The 15,873-nt window shown below is 41.6% G+C and overlaps 1 protein-coding gene across 3 annotated transcripts in view; it reads left to right on the top strand.

Annotated features, from left to right (window-relative positions):
- DIS3L2 (DIS3 like 3'-5' exoribonuclease 2) overlaps positions 1-15,873 on the top strand; it is a 368,569-nt gene that overhangs the window by 38,665 nt on the left and 314,031 nt on the right. For all 3 annotated transcript variants that reach the window (XM_055397563.2, XM_055397562.2, XM_088844794.1), the window contains exons 2-3: positions 7,775-7,918; positions 8,434-8,591. In XM_055397563.2, the coding sequence (XP_055253538.2) occupies positions 7,867-7,918; positions 8,434-8,591 (210 nt within the window). In that variant the 5' untranslated portion in view covers positions 7,775-7,866. The remainder of the gene's footprint in view (positions 1-7,774; positions 7,919-8,433; positions 8,592-15,873) is intronic.

Raw genomic sequence — 15,873 nt, 5'->3', positions numbered from 1 at the left:
AATTGAAGGTATTGACTATGAATGAGAGAGTTAAGGGTTGGGTTGATACTTCCACTTCCAGTTATAGCATAGAAAGTAATTTGAAACCGATCTTCTGAGAACAACTAGAAAAGCTCACTACCACCCTCCCTTCCTCAGCAAAGAAAACAAACAAACACTGAAAGGTATTTGAAAGGTTATAAGAATGAATATCTAGGAGATAATAAAAGCTTAGGGAGATAAGGCTAGTGTTTTGGATTGTTTGCCTTCTACAGATGTTTACTAATTTTTGAGAGGGATCAGCTGAAAGACTTAGAAGCTGAGAATCTGAGTAGTGCATATGATAATCCCTTAGGGCCAGAGTGATAAGGATTAAAATTTAGGCCCTGCTCACGTGGGAATCTGCCTGCAATGCAGGAGATCCAGGTTCAGTCCCTGGGTTGGGAAGATCCCCTGGAGAAGGGAATGGCAACCCACTCCAGTATTCTTGCCTGGGAAATCCCATGGACAGAGGAGCCTGGAGGGCTACAGTCCATGGGATCGCAAAGAGTTGGACCCAATGTGTGACTGACTTTCACTTTCACTTTTTCACTTTCAGACTTGAAAACATGATGACTAAAATCAGAAATTTGATGGGACTTCCCAGGTGGTGCTCAGTCAGTTCAGTCGCTCAGCCGTGTCTGACTCTTTGCGACCCCATGAACCGCAGCACGCCAGGCTTCCCTGTCCATCACCAACTCCCGGAGCTTACTGACACTCATGTCTATTGAGTCAGTGATGCCATGCAACCATCTAATCCTCTGTCATCTGCTTCTCCTCCTGCCTTCAATCTTTCCCAGAATCAGGGTCTTTTCCAATGAGTCAGTTCTTCGTATCAGGTGGCCAAAGTATTGGAGTTTCAGCTTCAACATCAGTCCTTCGAATGAATATTCAGGACTGATTTCCTTTAGGATGGACTGGTTGGATCTCCTTGCTGCGCAAGGAACTCTCAAGAGTCTTCTCCAACACCACTGTTCAAAAGCATCAGATTTTTGGCACTCAGCTTTCTTTATAGTCCAACTCTCACATCCATACATGACTACTGAAAAAACCATAGCTTTGATTAGACGGACCTTTGTTGGCAAAGTAATGTCTCTGCTTTTTAATAAGCTCTCTAGGTTGGGCGTAACTTTTCTTCCAACGAGCAAGTGGCTTTTAATTTCATGGCTGCACTCAACACCAGCAGTGATTTTGAAGCCCCCCAAAATAAAGTCTATCATTGTTTCCATTGTTTCCCCATCTGTTTGCCATGAAGTGATGGAACCAGATATGTGTAGAGTGGACATTTATGAAATTTGAATTTTCCCCTTGTTCCAAAAAAAGGGGAGGATGCAATGGATTCTCTTACCAACCTGTCCAGAATGGGTCAAAGGGGAAGGGGGAGATGAGGCTTAAGATGAGTTAGTAGTCATACATGAAAAAAACAGAGCCATATTCTTTATTACAAATCCTGAACTTGACTTTTTTTTTTCAATTTTGTTTTTTCTTCAGATTGGATCATCTTGATTGATCTGTTTTTCCATGTCTACCTATTATTTCTTTTGTTAGTTCAAATCTGTTTTTGAGTTCAAGTGAAATTTTCATTTCAGTATTCTATCTTTCAACTTGAAATTTACATTGTTCTTTTTAAAAAATAATTTGTATCTCTTTATGGATATTTTTATTTGATGAATCATTGTCATCATGCTTTCCTTTAAAGACAGCTTCTTTTAGTTCTTTGAGCATATTTATAATAGCTGCTTTGAAGTCTTTGTTGACTGAATCTAAAAATCTAGACTCACTTAGAGATAATTTTTATTGAAACTGTCCCCTGCTCCAGTCTATGGTTCACACTTTTCTGTTTTTTTTTTTTCTTTTTTGCATGTCTTATAATTTTTGTTGAAATCTGGGCATTTTTGATAATATATTCTGCATTCTGATTCCTTTTCCTCTGGAGTTGGAGGTGGTTGCTCTTTGTGGACATGAGTTTGAGTGTACTCCGGGAGTTGGTGATGGACAGGGAGGCCTGGCGTGCTGTGATTCATGGGGTCGCGGAGAGTCGGACACGACTGAGCGACTGAACTGAACTGAACTGAGCATGGGCTAATTCTGCAGAGTCTGTTTTCTCCTATAGTTTGTAGCCACGCATGTGTCTGTTCAGTTCTTTTTTTCTTGTTTTTCTTAAGCATGTCTGTTTGGTAGTTGCCCCTGAGTCAGCATGTCTTAGCAGTCACAGCTTATGATTAGTTAGAAGTTACGTTTTAATTCCGTGCAACAATGAGGCCCCCATCCTGTGTCAGTGGTCCTGGCGAGACTTGGGAAATGTATTCAAAATTGAGGCATTATACGACTCTTCCCTGGTTTTTGCTTTCTGTATTTGCAAGGCTCACATTCATCCAGGGATGAGCTGTCTAGGGCCCACTCATTTCTCTCCTGCATGTTTACAGTCTTTCCTGCACACAGAAGGAAAAAGTAGATTCTTAACAAGGCGCCCATTGGTTGTCTTATTGCCTGATTCTCCCTGTTAAGTTTCTGGTTAGTCTACTGGTCTGTTGCTTGCCCTAACTAGTATTGCAGTCTCAGACTAGCTGTGATATTGGCCTTCCCTGTTTTTTTGCACCTTGAATCACTATTGTTTTTGAAAATGCCTGTGGACATGGAATTCTTCTTGTTCTGCTCTAAACAAATTTAGTTCCCTGTGGCCGTGGGCTTGCTGCCCTAGTAGGACTTCCATATCAAAGAACTGGGTAGGATGGTGGGAGCTCCAGCCTAAACCACCACACATTCTCACTGTTGTTACTGAGATTCAGTAGATTTTCTTGAATAAACACTTCTCAATTTGTTGTTCAGTTCAGTTCAGTCTCTCAGTCGTGTCTGACTCTTTGCGACCCCGTGAATCACAGCACACCAGGCCTCCCTGTCCGTCACCAACTCCTGGAGTTCACTCAAACTCATGACCATCGAGTTGGTGATGCCATCCAGCCATCTCATTCTCTGTCATCCCCTTCTCCTCCCACCCCCAATCCCTCCCAGCATCAGAGTCTTTTCCAATGAGTCAACTCTTTGCATGAGGTGGCCAAAGTATTGGAGTTTCAGCTTCAGCATCAGTCCTTCCAATGAACACCCAGGATTGATCTCCTTTAGAATGGACTGGTTGGACCTCCTTGCAGTCCAAGGGACTCTCAAGAGTCTTCTCCAGCACCACATTTCAAAAGCATCAATTCTTCGGTGCTCATCTTTCTTCACAGTCCAACTCTCACATCCATACATGACCATAGGAAAAACCATAGCCTTGACTAGATGGACCTTTGTTTGCAAAGTAATGTCTCTGCTTTTTAATATACTATCAAGGTTGGTCATAACTTTCCTTCCAATGAGTAAGCGTCTTTTAGCCTTTGGTTAATATCTAGACCCTTAAAATGGTTGGTTTTGATGATTTTGTCCATATTTATTGTTGGGGGTATATAATATTTGTCAGACTCCTCATTAATCCTGGGAGATTCTTCTCCCTGCCTTCTCTCTGTTTCTCTGACTCATTTTTAAACATTTAAATTTTAGTTCAGAATATGTTATGAAGTAGGATTTATTGGCTATTTAAAAAAATAATATTAAGTAGTGTTTTAACGTTACTTAACTATTTTAGTGAAAGTCTCTCAGTTGTGTCTGACTCTTTGCAAGTCACATGGACTATATATAGTTCATGGAATTCTCCAGGCCAGAATACTGGAGTGGGTAGCCTTTCCTTTCTCTAGGGATCTTTCCAACCCAGGGATTGAACCCAGGTCTCCTGCATTGCAGGCGGATTCTTTACCAGTTGAGCCACCAGGAAAGCCCAAGAATACTGGAGTGGGTAACCTATCCCTTCTCCATCGGATCTTCCTGACCCAGGAATTGAACCGGGGTCTACTGCATTGCAGGCGGATTCTTTACAAGCTGAGCTACCAGGGAAGCCCTTAATTATTTTATGTATTTCCTAATCATTTGTAATGTTAATTTTCTATTTTTTAAATATGATACTTATTATAATTCTATCTCTTTTTTTCTTTATTCCTTTAATTATATCCTCTTCATGTGTTTTTATGATCTCTTGCTTTCCGTTGGCTCCATCTTAGCTTCTGAATAGGCTCAACCTTTTCTTTCTTTAAACCTCTCATGACTTTATCTCCTTGAGTTTCTTTCCTTCACTACCCAGATTCATAAATTTCTTCTGTTCTTGCTGCTCATAAGGCTGACTGAGACACAGGGGTAAGGCAGATGAGACACCTCGGGCACAGACATTTAAGAAGGCATTTACTCTCGGAGTCCTGCAAGCGTGAAGTTGGCACTTGTGTGACTTTGCCTTTATAAATTTATTATCCTACATACCTTGCTTGTCTCTTCCTAGTCCTGGTCCTGCTACTCATATTTCTCTCTAGGTTATATTCATTTTAACCTGGCTTTTGTCCCAGATAGTCTTCATTTATTCAAAAGTTTGGGCACTTTGTGCTGAACACTGGATCTCAGGCCATCACTTCTTTCACTCCAATGCTTTCTTCGTTTCACTTTCTCAAGTCTAGTGCTTTTGCTTCATCATTCCTACTTTTTTCTGCCACGTAGCACTCTTGCCCACTACTGTGTGTTCATCCTCATCCCAGTCCGACTTTTCAGAACGTGTAGCTATTTCTGTGGCGGAACACCCTCTTGAGGAGCTGGTGGGTGGTGGGGTGGGGTATCGGTGGCACGTGTTCTGGAAGCTGGTGAGGACTAGAGAGTAACTTGTGCTTTCAGCGTGCTTGTGCTTTCAGGGTAGGGGCACGCAGGTCTTTTCCAGGGGTAACGGGCTTCACAGTCACATCACTGGGAAGGGAAGAGTGCTTGACGTCCACCATCTGCTTAGCATCTTATATTCTCGGAATCTTTCCATCTTCTTTCAGTACTTTGAAACCCAAAGGCAGACTTTGACTCTGCTCTGCTCAGCTGGTCTGGCTTGTTCTTGCCAACGGGGTTTCCTGGTTTTTCCCATTCTTTGCTGATTTGTTTTTAGCATGGTTTCCCTGAATGACCCTGCTTTGCTTGGTGTTCTCACTGCTTGTTCATGAAAACAAAACTCATCTAGTCATTTAAGGAATGATTATTGGGCACCTGTTCTATCCTAGATACTGTGGCAGCCAGTGGGGTTTACAGTAATGAACCCAATCAAACATTTCATATCTTCCTGAGCTAGAGAGAAAAGTTAGGTGCATATCACACCAACTGAGATATTTGCTGTGGGAAAAAAGTTACAAAGGCATCTTGCCTGTGGACTTTTGAGTTAAGATCTCTGTGCCCCCATCTCACTGTACTGGCAGTACCTCCCTTTAATTTTGAACTCTTGCCTGTATCTAGACTTGATATGAAGTACCCCATTTTCAATTCTAGCTCTTGTGTTTGAATTGTCTTTCTTCTGCTTGCAGCATGCTCCAACCCCTTGCCCCACCTTAAGGCTCCCAGTATTTGTTTTCGAGCCAAGTAGTTGGTGCAAACCCTGGGCATGAACCTGTCTTCCTTTGAAAGTTATTTTTCTCCTGTTTTCTTATCATCAGACTATATTGTTTTTTTTCCCACTATATCTTTGCTAACTTCTTTGTTTTCTACTTCTTCCTCTATGCATTTCCTAAAAGTTGCCCTAACCCAGATTTTGTCCTAGGCCCTCTTCTGTATCAGCTTACCCTTTTTTGGCAGTCTCTTCCATTCTAGAAAACTTTGGCATACCATCTTTGTGCAGATGGCTGGCTAATTTATCTCTCTAAGTGATGCTCCAGTTTTCAAGTTTTTGAGGTAGAAGTGTGTAGTTCCATGTGTAGAGTATAAATAGAGGTGTGTATTGCCACGTTAGAGGGATGTAATACTTCACGTTGTTTTTATCTCCCAGTCTCCTTACTTGAAATCTCACCCGGCTACCACCTCCTTGCTCTCTTGCAGATCCGCCTGGTTGCCAGGGGGTGCCAGGTTGGCCTGTGTAATGCCATGTTCACAGTCTCTTGTTTCCCTGTCTGCAGCTGCAGCTCTAGTTCAGGCCTTCATTTCCTCTTACCAGTCTGTTCTGGTTCTTTCCTAAGGTGCAGCTGCTGCTCGTCTCTCTCGACTCCAGATGACTCTGAGTGCTCTGCCAGGTTAATTTTTCCTGAAACACAACTTTGATCTGTTGTTCTCTTCCTCTCATTCACGCTTCAGAAATTTCCCTACTGCCTTTGAAAATGGGGCTGGTTTTCTAGACCTTCCAACTTGTTTTGTTTTCCTTGCCACTGCCTCCCTTCATATAGACTGGACTCTGTCCAAATGGAATTAATGTTGCAAGAACCTCCCTGTGTTTTTCTGTTTGCGTGTCTGTATTTCTGCGCCCGCCCCCCCCCCCCCCGCCAGCCTTTTGCAGCAGCACGCATTTCTCACGTTCTCAGCTCTTCCTTAAAATCTTTCCTGAAGCTCTCTCTGATTTCTGGACCTGGAGGTACTCTTCTTCCATCACACATACACGTACCCAGACTTTAAAAAATAAAGTGCTTATCACTCTCCACCTGTATTACTTGTTATTTTAATATGATTTTTAAGTCTCCTTTTGTATCCCTCATTGTGCCTAGCATAGTACCTCGTGGAAATAGTTGTTGAATTAAGGAGTGGATGAATACATTTCTGAATAAAACCAGTGGGACAGTCTGGACTCCTGTATGTGCCATTCCCACTACCTTGTTGCTTATCTCAGACCATCTGTTTCTCTCCCTTCTTGAAACTTTTTGACTTTATCTCTGACTCTCTTCAGGTATCACTGAGTGGTTTGTTACTCTTGGTCTCTGTTGCTTCTTTCCTGAGTTAGTATTAATTTCGACTTAAAGAGGAATGACATCATTTTGGTGAAGGATGTGTGTGGGAAATTTAGTGAAAATGGAAGCTAGTGTTCAGAATGACATCTTGATCCATTTTATTGGAAAGCAGGCTGCCCACCCGGATTTTGGAAATTTACAAGTATAGGCTTGAAGCCTGGGCCGGTGGCCAGCAGAGAGTAGACGGAGATGTCGTGATGACATGTTCAGTATCCAGGTGGAAGGCTGGGGTTGGGGGCACTGGCTGCAGGGTCCCACATTCCAGTCTGCTGAGCGAGGCAGCTGCTTGTATTCCTTAGGAGCAGCCGCCTGAGCTTCTGGTCAGAGGGCTAGTTTGAAGTGATGGCAGGTAAGAGAAGGGAAGTAGATGTCTAACTACAATATTGCATTTTTTTTGAAAGCTAGTGAATCATCAGGGGTTCCGTGCATAGTTTTGGACATCTGGTTATGGCAGTAAGTTAGGTTATGTTGTTGAACTCTAAGGAATTGATTCATTTGATTTCACAGAGGAACATCGTTTGTCTAAGGTTAAATTCAGTAAATGCTGCATCTCTGGAGTCCTAGTTTAGTACTTATTTCATGATAGCCTTTAGATTCTAGATCTTTATACTGTCTTCAAAACCATATTCCCTCCTGCTCTTGTGCATTTCACTAGCTGAACAGAACCTAAGAATTCCTTAATTTTCACCCCATTGACCTATTTGTGGAGGTTTTTAGTAGAAGTGGTCCAGACAAGCAGGCTGTGATACCCATGAGGTTGAACGCCTTGAAAAGCAGCTCAGGACAGATGGTGTGCTTGACTAACTGCCGACCAGAAACCGACACCAGGATCCAGGGGGGAACACCACGTTGCCTTTGCTGTCCAAGTCCTGAATTTCCTAGAGCACAGAGGAGGCTTCAGGTTAACTGTTCTTCAGTCACCTGTCTCTTTTTGGTTTCAGCTAGTGACACCTGAGCTGCTCAAGGCGGGAAGAATTCAGAGCAGTGGAGGCCCTGCGGGATCTGGAGAGAAGAGGTGACCTTGGAATCAGTAATGAGCCATCCTGACTACCGGCTGAACCTCCGGCCCCTGGGGACCCCCAGAGGTAGCAACGGAAAATGGAGTCTGCTCTAGCAACTGGAAATAAAACTGAAATGGAGGCACAGGGCGGGTCTTAGGACTAAAGAGAGACTATAATTCTTTTTGTGACCTCTTAAATATTCTCCTGTAGGTTGTTTACTTTAGAATTGTGTGGTTTCTTGTCTTAATTTATTGTTATATTGAGTACAGCTGTTTAATTTCCTCTAGAAAAGTGATGATCTTTTAGTAATTCCTATTTTTAATCGTTTGTGTCTATAAACAGCAAAGCATACTGAACCCATTACTTGTGTTCTGTTCCATGTATATTGTGGTGCTGATTTAAAATTCAGGTCTCATCGGTGTACATTTTGTTCATGTTTTCTTAGCCAGTTTTCCTTTTTATGACTATTTTAAATCATTATCAGGGGATTTTATTCTTTTTTTGGTCTTTAATTTTTTTTTTTAAAAGGTAAAATATCTCCAGTTTTAAAAATACAGAGATGTTTGAGGAAAAAGTTGATTGCTGCCTCGTGTTTCTAGGCGTGTCCTCTTTGGTTGGCCCACATGGTGTTGGTGCTCCGCCAGGTGACAAAAAGTCAAAGAGCAAGACCACACGAGGGAAGAAAAAGAGCATATTTGAAACCTACATGTCCAAGGAGGATGTTTCAGAAGGCCTGAAGAGAGGAACACTTATCCAGGTGGTTAAAATATACTAGAAGGCTAGTCCTTGAATATATGGGACCAAAAGTAATCAATTATTCATGAAATTGTTTATTTTTCTGTGCTGTGTACATGAAAGAAATGATGCCATCACAGGCTCAGGGCTTTCCACTTCTTGGACCTCCAGAGCAACTAGAGGTGAGAAGTGTCACTAGACTATCACAGAGTGCTCTGAGATTTGAGAGGAGGGAGCCATGACTTCCTGTAAGGGTTGTCTAGGAGTGCTTTATTGGAAGGGGTGTATTAGAGCCAGGTCGTGGATTGGTGCAGTTAAGTGAAGAGGAGCTTCTCTTGGGGACCAGTGTGAGCTCCTAAGAGAAAAGTAGGATATAGGGTGTGGGTGTAAGACACAGTAGTCAGTTTGCCTGGAGCTCATGGACGCTGACTACAGAGAATAAGGTCGAAAAGGAAACAGTGAACAGCAGACAGTATTTGTTGAGAGCTTTATAGTTTGCTAAATATTTTTACAAGCTAGTTCAGCAGTTTGGCTCGGCAAACATTGGAGTATCCACTGTGAGCCAGGAGCCGTTGTATAGGAGCATATCACATAGGTTCTTCTGAGATGAAGGTGGGTGAGGCTGCCTTTCCGTGTGTTGAGCCTGTGGCCCCTTCTTGGAGCAGACATTTTTGTGGACAGATGATTTGAAGATAAAGGGTAAGTGCTCAGATAACAGTATGACCAGGGTATATGGGAGAAAGTTTGGGGAAACCAGGAAACTGTAGGAGGTGACCCCTGTGGTGAATAGTGAAGGGTGACTGTATTAAATGAGTGATGTGTGTGTGGGAGGGAGATAAGGAGAGGGCGTGACACCAATGAAGACAGGAACTGTGAAACAGTATGGAGTGGGACAGCTCAGGTCTTTTTAAGTGTGAAATCTGAGGCAGGTAGTCGGTAATGAGATGAACAGGGAGGTGAGGCCACATATCCTTTGAATTAAGTCTGTTTTATATAATTCTTAGGTTAGTATACAAACATTGCCAATGTGTTACTTGGCTCACTTGAAGATGTTGACTGTGTTCCATTTTCTCTCATTCTGAGTGTCTGGCTTCTCTATTTGTATTTGGGACTGGAGATCCAGCCAGTTAACAGATACTCTCATCTTCTTTTCCTTTTTTATCACTTTTTGTATTTACCTGTGGTCCAGTACATATGCTTAATATAGACTTTGAATGAAAAATTATTTTTAACAAATTAGTTGCTCTTTATTATTTCAGAAGTACCATTGGTTTGTTTTTTTTTTTTAAAGCATCCCTTGGTTTCTTTGATAAGGCCTCTCAGGAAGGTTAAAGCTTTAGCTGGACATTTGTTCATTCAATAATCCATTTATTTGCTATTTATCGTTCAGCGCACACACTGCACTCCCTTCCTCTGCAAGTGTCTTGGCCCTCGTCTTGTTCCATGTATGAGGACCTGTTGTGCTTTTCCCAGTCTTATCTCCTGCCCTTCTCTTCCAGGTACGCTCTGCTCCATTCACTCTGATCTTCAAAACATCCCCAATTAAAACTCTGCTGTTCGATTGCTCTGTGACTCTGTACACGCTGTTCCTGATGCTGGGAATGCTCTTTCCCACTATCTTGATGTAATCATGCTTGACCTTACCTAAATGTTACCCGCTTTGTGAAGCTTCACTTAATTCTCCAACCAGAATTGGTCATTACCACTTTTCCTGAAGCCAGTCTTTTTGTTTACCCTTTATTCTAAACTTATTATCATTTCTTGGCATTTGAATTTCCTCAAAGAGATTGTTCACTTCCCTGTGGTCAGGGTCATGTCTTATTCCCACAGATTGGCCCAATGACTGGCATTTGATCGATGCTTATTACATTTATATTGAATGAATATTTATTTACTGACTGAATAAAGGATCTCGGTACTGTCTTGGAAGAAGAATGAGCGGACCCTCAGTTGTTATGACTTGGAGGAAAAATTGTTTATAAAATCTGTATAGATAGGCTGAGGGAAATATTCTGCAATGGTATTATTTTTGCTCCCTCGTATTAATTTTTGCTTTTGAAACAACTCTTTGCTAATATTAAAACAAAAAGCTGATCAATATAACAACTCTGCTTCCCAGGAGTTTGTAAGTGATTCCTCCTGGCCTGTGACATCATGGGACTCTGCAGCCAGAGTATCCCCCCCAACAGATGAGAGCAGTTGTTCTCTGCAGATGGGAAAGGAATGGGTTCCAGATATGAGGTCACCTTGTGAAATATACAGCACTGTAAATAAGGGTTTCATAGGCAGAGAAACAGTCCATCTGTGCAGGCCCTGATGGATAAGGTAAAAAGCTAGTCAAGGAAAGATATTTGAATGCTGTGGCATTCAAATCTTAATGCTACATCTTAATTAGATATAAGCGTTCATTAACTTTTGTATGCAGACTTAAGTATATTGTGACATCCTTTGTCTTTTCCCCATCTAAAGAAAATTTTATTGAAAGACAGAGATATTTTTAAATAGGAGTAGAATAATTATTTTATTTTCAGTGCTTTCATTGTTGTTTTGTCATTTGTGGCGAAGAGAAGCCCACAGTGACCAAAGAAATCTCTTTCCTGTGTTTGAACTGACCGGCAACAACACATGGTCATGTACGTGTAGTTTTGAAATTTTTTTTTGGAAAATGAGTTTTAGTATTTAAGAACATATGTCCTTTTTCTCTCCATAGGTACAGTGTTGGGAAGTTATTATGGGAGGTATTGGGGAAAATGAGAGTCTGGGATAGAGCGGCCTGGAAGGAGTTCAGGTTTGGGGTGATGACCAAAATGACATGGGTATAAAGATGGTAAAATTGGTCTGTTTCATATTCCTAGGTGGTTCTTTGGCAAAAGATGGTTCAGTCTGAGCCCCCAGAGCTGCCTGTGGCATGAGGTCAAGTTTCTCCTAGGCTAAAATGTTGGTATAAAGTTGTTATTGGACCCTGAAAGAAATCCTTGTCCAGGAAGACAGGACAGGATGTTCTATATCTAGGACATTCACCATTTATTAAGAGGGAAAATCAGCTAGAGAACATTTCGATGTGAGTTAAAGAGAAGATTAGTGGGTTATAGTGGACTGCCCAGTCATTTAGAAGGATCAGATGATATTCATGCCATTAATACAGGCGTGGTGGGAGAACTTCAACTCTGCAGACATGAATTAATAAGCTTCAACAAGTGTTTCTTGACCACCTGCTAAGTGCCAAGCATATACCAGTGAGCAGGATAGGCAGTTCACTGGGGGAGACAGGCAAAAATGACTGAAGAAATAAAGAGAAAATTACAGTCTGTTGTGTGCTTATAAGAAAGCGAGAATAATGAGAGACAATAACTATGGGGTGCCACTCTACATAGGGAGGTTAGGCTTCTTTGAAGAGGTGATTTGAGTTGAGATCTGAAGGATGAAATTAAACCAGACATTTGGAGAATTAGGAAAAGAACATTATAGGCAGTGATATAAGTTAGTAGAAGAATGGCAAGTGGTGATTGTGAAAACTGATAAACATCTTTTACTATTGTGATTATGTAACTGTTACTCAGTTAATACCATTGTATCATGATTGGTCAACAGAAAAAATAATAGAACTCTATATCACCAAAACTGCCATTTAATAGAAAAACCTGTAGTCACTTTTAAAAATCCAGATGCATATCAGAATTATCTTGGAAGTTTTTGAAAATTACAAATGTGTAGGTATTGCTTTGTTTTCACTAGAGCTCCATATATGTTTCTTATGAGCAGCCATGTTAAAAACAACTGGACTGTATGACGATCTTTTACTTTTATCAGTTTGTTTCACTTCTTCTATTTCATATTCAGTGCTCCTATTTCATTTAGTTTATGTTTTCCAATTTCTCTATCTCTTCATTTTTTTTTTTTGATCTTCTTTCTCAAGACTTTATCTGGTTTAATACAAAAGCTTTTGTGTAGCATATATATATAAATAATATGTGTACATATTTTAGAAAACTTAATCAATTCTTGCCTAATGGAAAAAATTATGACATTTTGATTCTGTTTGACTTAGTATGAATAGAATGCTAGATTTCTAATTAAAACAAAAAGATATGCAATAAGCAACAAAGGTTTACTGTATAGCATAGGGAATGATAGTCAATATCTTGTAATAACCTATAAAGGAAAATAATTTCAAAAATAATATATGTGCATATGTATAACTGAATCACTTTGCTGTGCACTTGAAACGTTGTAAGTCAACTATACATCAGTAAAATTTATATATTAAATTTAAAAAATGAACCTATACAAGGCAACAGATTTTAAAGTAGAGACAAACCTAATCTTGAGCTGTCATTTTATACCTCATTGAAGCCACATAACCTTGGATTTTTTTAAACAAATAAATCAATAAATGCCTTTATTCTTAAAAAAAAAAAAAAGAATGGCAAGTGGAAAAAGGCCTCGTATTTTTGAGGACTTAGAAGAAGGCCTGTTGTATATGCTGAGCAAAGGGAATTATGTTGTGAACGAATGGGAGAGTTAGGCGGCTGCCAGTCTGTGTAGGTTCTCTAGGCTGTGTTGGAGGTTGGATTTTATTTAAAGAACTGATGGGAAGTCATGGAAGAGTAATAAGCAGGGGAAGGACATGGTCTATTTTATGCTTTTAAAACAACTCTCTGGCAATTGTGAGATGAACAGAGTAGAAGCTGGGAGACCACGTAAAAGGCTATCACTCTAAACCAAGCAAGAAAATATGGCGATGTGAGCATGGGTGGTGGCAGTGAAGTCAGAGAGAAGTGGGTGGATGTGGAGCTAGTGCTGGAATGACATGTTGATGGGTGAATTGTGGAGGGTAAGGCAAAGGGAGTCATAATGGATGACTCCTCAGTGTTTGAATTGAGCCTCTGGATGGATGATGATGCCATTAACCAAAGTAGGGTAGCCTGAGGGTTGGAATGTGGTACTGGTGTTTTGGGAGATGGGAACAGATGGCACAAACGAGTGAAGAGGGGTCTGCTGGTGGCCGTGGAAAATGGAGAGGAAGTCTGCAGTAGTTAAGACCAAGGACTCTAGAACCAGACTGCTTGGGCTTGAATGTGGTGTGCAAGTGGGCACCTCTCCGTTCAGTTCAGTCACTCAGTCATGTCCCACTCTTTGTGACCCCATGAATTGCAGCACGCCAGGTTTCCCTGTCCCTCACCAACTCCCAGAGCTTGCTCAAACTCTTGTCCATCGAGTCGGTGATGCCATCCAACCATCTCATCCTTTGTCATCCCTTTCTCCTCCTGCCTTCCATCTTTTCCAGCATCAGGGTCTTTCCCAATGAGTCAGTTCTTAACATCAGGTGGCCAGAGTATTGGAGCTTCAGCATCAGTCCTCCCAATGTATATTCAGAGTTGATTTCCATGAGGATTGACTGGTTTGATCTCCTTGCAGTCCAAGGGACTCTGAGGAGTCTTCTCCAACATCACAGTCCAAAAGCATTAATTCTTCAGCACTCACCTTTCTTTATGGCCCAACTGTCACATCCATACATGACTACAGGGAAAACCATACCTTTGACTAGATGGACCTTTGTTGGCAAAGTAATGTCTCTGCTTTTTAATATGCTGTCTAGGTTGGTCATAGCTTTTCTTCCAAGGAGTAAGCACCTTTTAATTTCATGGCTGCAGTCACTGTCTGCAGTGATTTTGGAGCCCTTCCCCCCTTCCCGCCAAAAATAAAGTCTCTCACTGTTTCAGCTGTTTCCCCAGCTATTTGCCATGAAGTGATGGGACCGGATGCCAGGATCGTAGTCTTCTGAGGCACATCTCAGTGCCTGCATTTTCTCACTTTATAAAAAGAGGGTAATGGTACCTACCTCATAGGGCTGTTTTGAGGGTTAAATTAGTTGATAGACATAAAGCCCTTAAAACAGTGTGTGACATGTAATAAGCCAGTGTAAGTGTTATTTGCGATTGTTTTCATTGCTATAAGAGAAGCATCTGTTATTTAACTCAGGTGGTTGCTGCCATGTGGCTGATTTTTCATGAAAATCTGGAAATACATATTTATGTGTGAAATTCCTCAGTTTTAAGCATGTTCAAACATCCTGTAAGCCAAATAAAACATGTTTGTGATTGCCAAGTTAGACTCATTAGCCCAGCTATATGGTATATTTCTACAGTAATGTTCAGCTCCTTGGGTGTAGGCATGGAGACTCAGGCAGGTAGTTGGAGTCACCTGAGAGTGAGGTTTCATTAGTTGAATATAAGAGGAGGAGGACCCTTGGCTCAGGGTTTGCAGGGGTGATAGATAGTGACAAGCCATGGCAACTCGGTAGCTGAGGATGGAAATAAACATAGTGAGGGGAAGAGAGGGAGCTAAGAGGCAGAGCATTAGTAAATCAGGGATCCGACCAGAATGTTTGAAGATGACAGCCCCAAGGAGCTGGAGTGGGAGCCAATGAATGAACTGCTAAGGATTCTGGGGATCTTGAGAGAGACTGGGCAAAAAAAGGATACTTTTAAAGTTGCAGTGGGGAAGCAAGGGGAGAAACTTTTTCTCCTCTGGTCCTTGAGCTGTATGGGATAGGAGAGAAAAGCGGCTCCCTCTGAGAGGACTTGAAGGGAAGTGATCACATCAGGTTTCCATGGAGGCCAGGAGGCACCAGAGCCTTCAGCAAAGAGATGGAGGGTGTAGGAGCCACATGTCCCAAGCCTAGGAGAGGGTTTAGGGGGGAAACAAGGGGTGAGGGTTTGGGGCAAATTAGGCGATGGTCATAAAAAGTTGGAAATGGAAGTCCTAGACTTATGCAGGTGGTGAGTAGGACAAGGAATCTGCTAGACGTCTCTTTCAGTTACAAGGCCATTTCTTGACGTACTTTGCTGACAGCATCTTCTGTCAGGCTGTGGGGATGACTGAGGTCCTCTGTGGACTCTGCTAGAGATTCTTCTTTCTTAGTGTGGTCACTCACAGGGCGTTACGTTCCTGAGGTGCAGTTCGTAAAGTCTGCTCCAGTCAAATTGCAAATGCTTTTCTTGAAACAGGCTTCTGCCCCTCCTTGTATACTTTTATGAATCAGGAAGTTTGGGATAGACAATCAAGAATAGAATCTTGGGACTTCCCTGGTGGTCCAGTGACTAGGACTCCAAGGTCCCAATGCAGAGGGGCCTGGGTTCGATCCCTGCTTGGGAAACTGGATCCCACATGCTGCAACTAAAGATCCTGCAAGCTGCAACTAAGACCCAGCACAACCAAATAAACAAACGCTTTAAACAAAGAATAGAATCTTTTAGGTCCTTATAATATTTGTTCTTCTAAATAGAGCTGAGATATTTTAT

Source organism: Moschus berezovskii, chromosome 2 (assembly GCF_049115385.1).
Source record: "Moschus berezovskii isolate FMDL1 chromosome 2, NW_MosBer_1.0, whole genome shotgun sequence".
NCBI classification, from domain to species: domain Eukaryota; kingdom Metazoa; phylum Chordata; class Mammalia; order Artiodactyla; family Moschidae; genus Moschus; species Moschus berezovskii.
The sequence above is the reverse complement of the archived record's forward strand: the minus strand, read 5'-3'. Positions and strand labels throughout refer to the sequence as shown.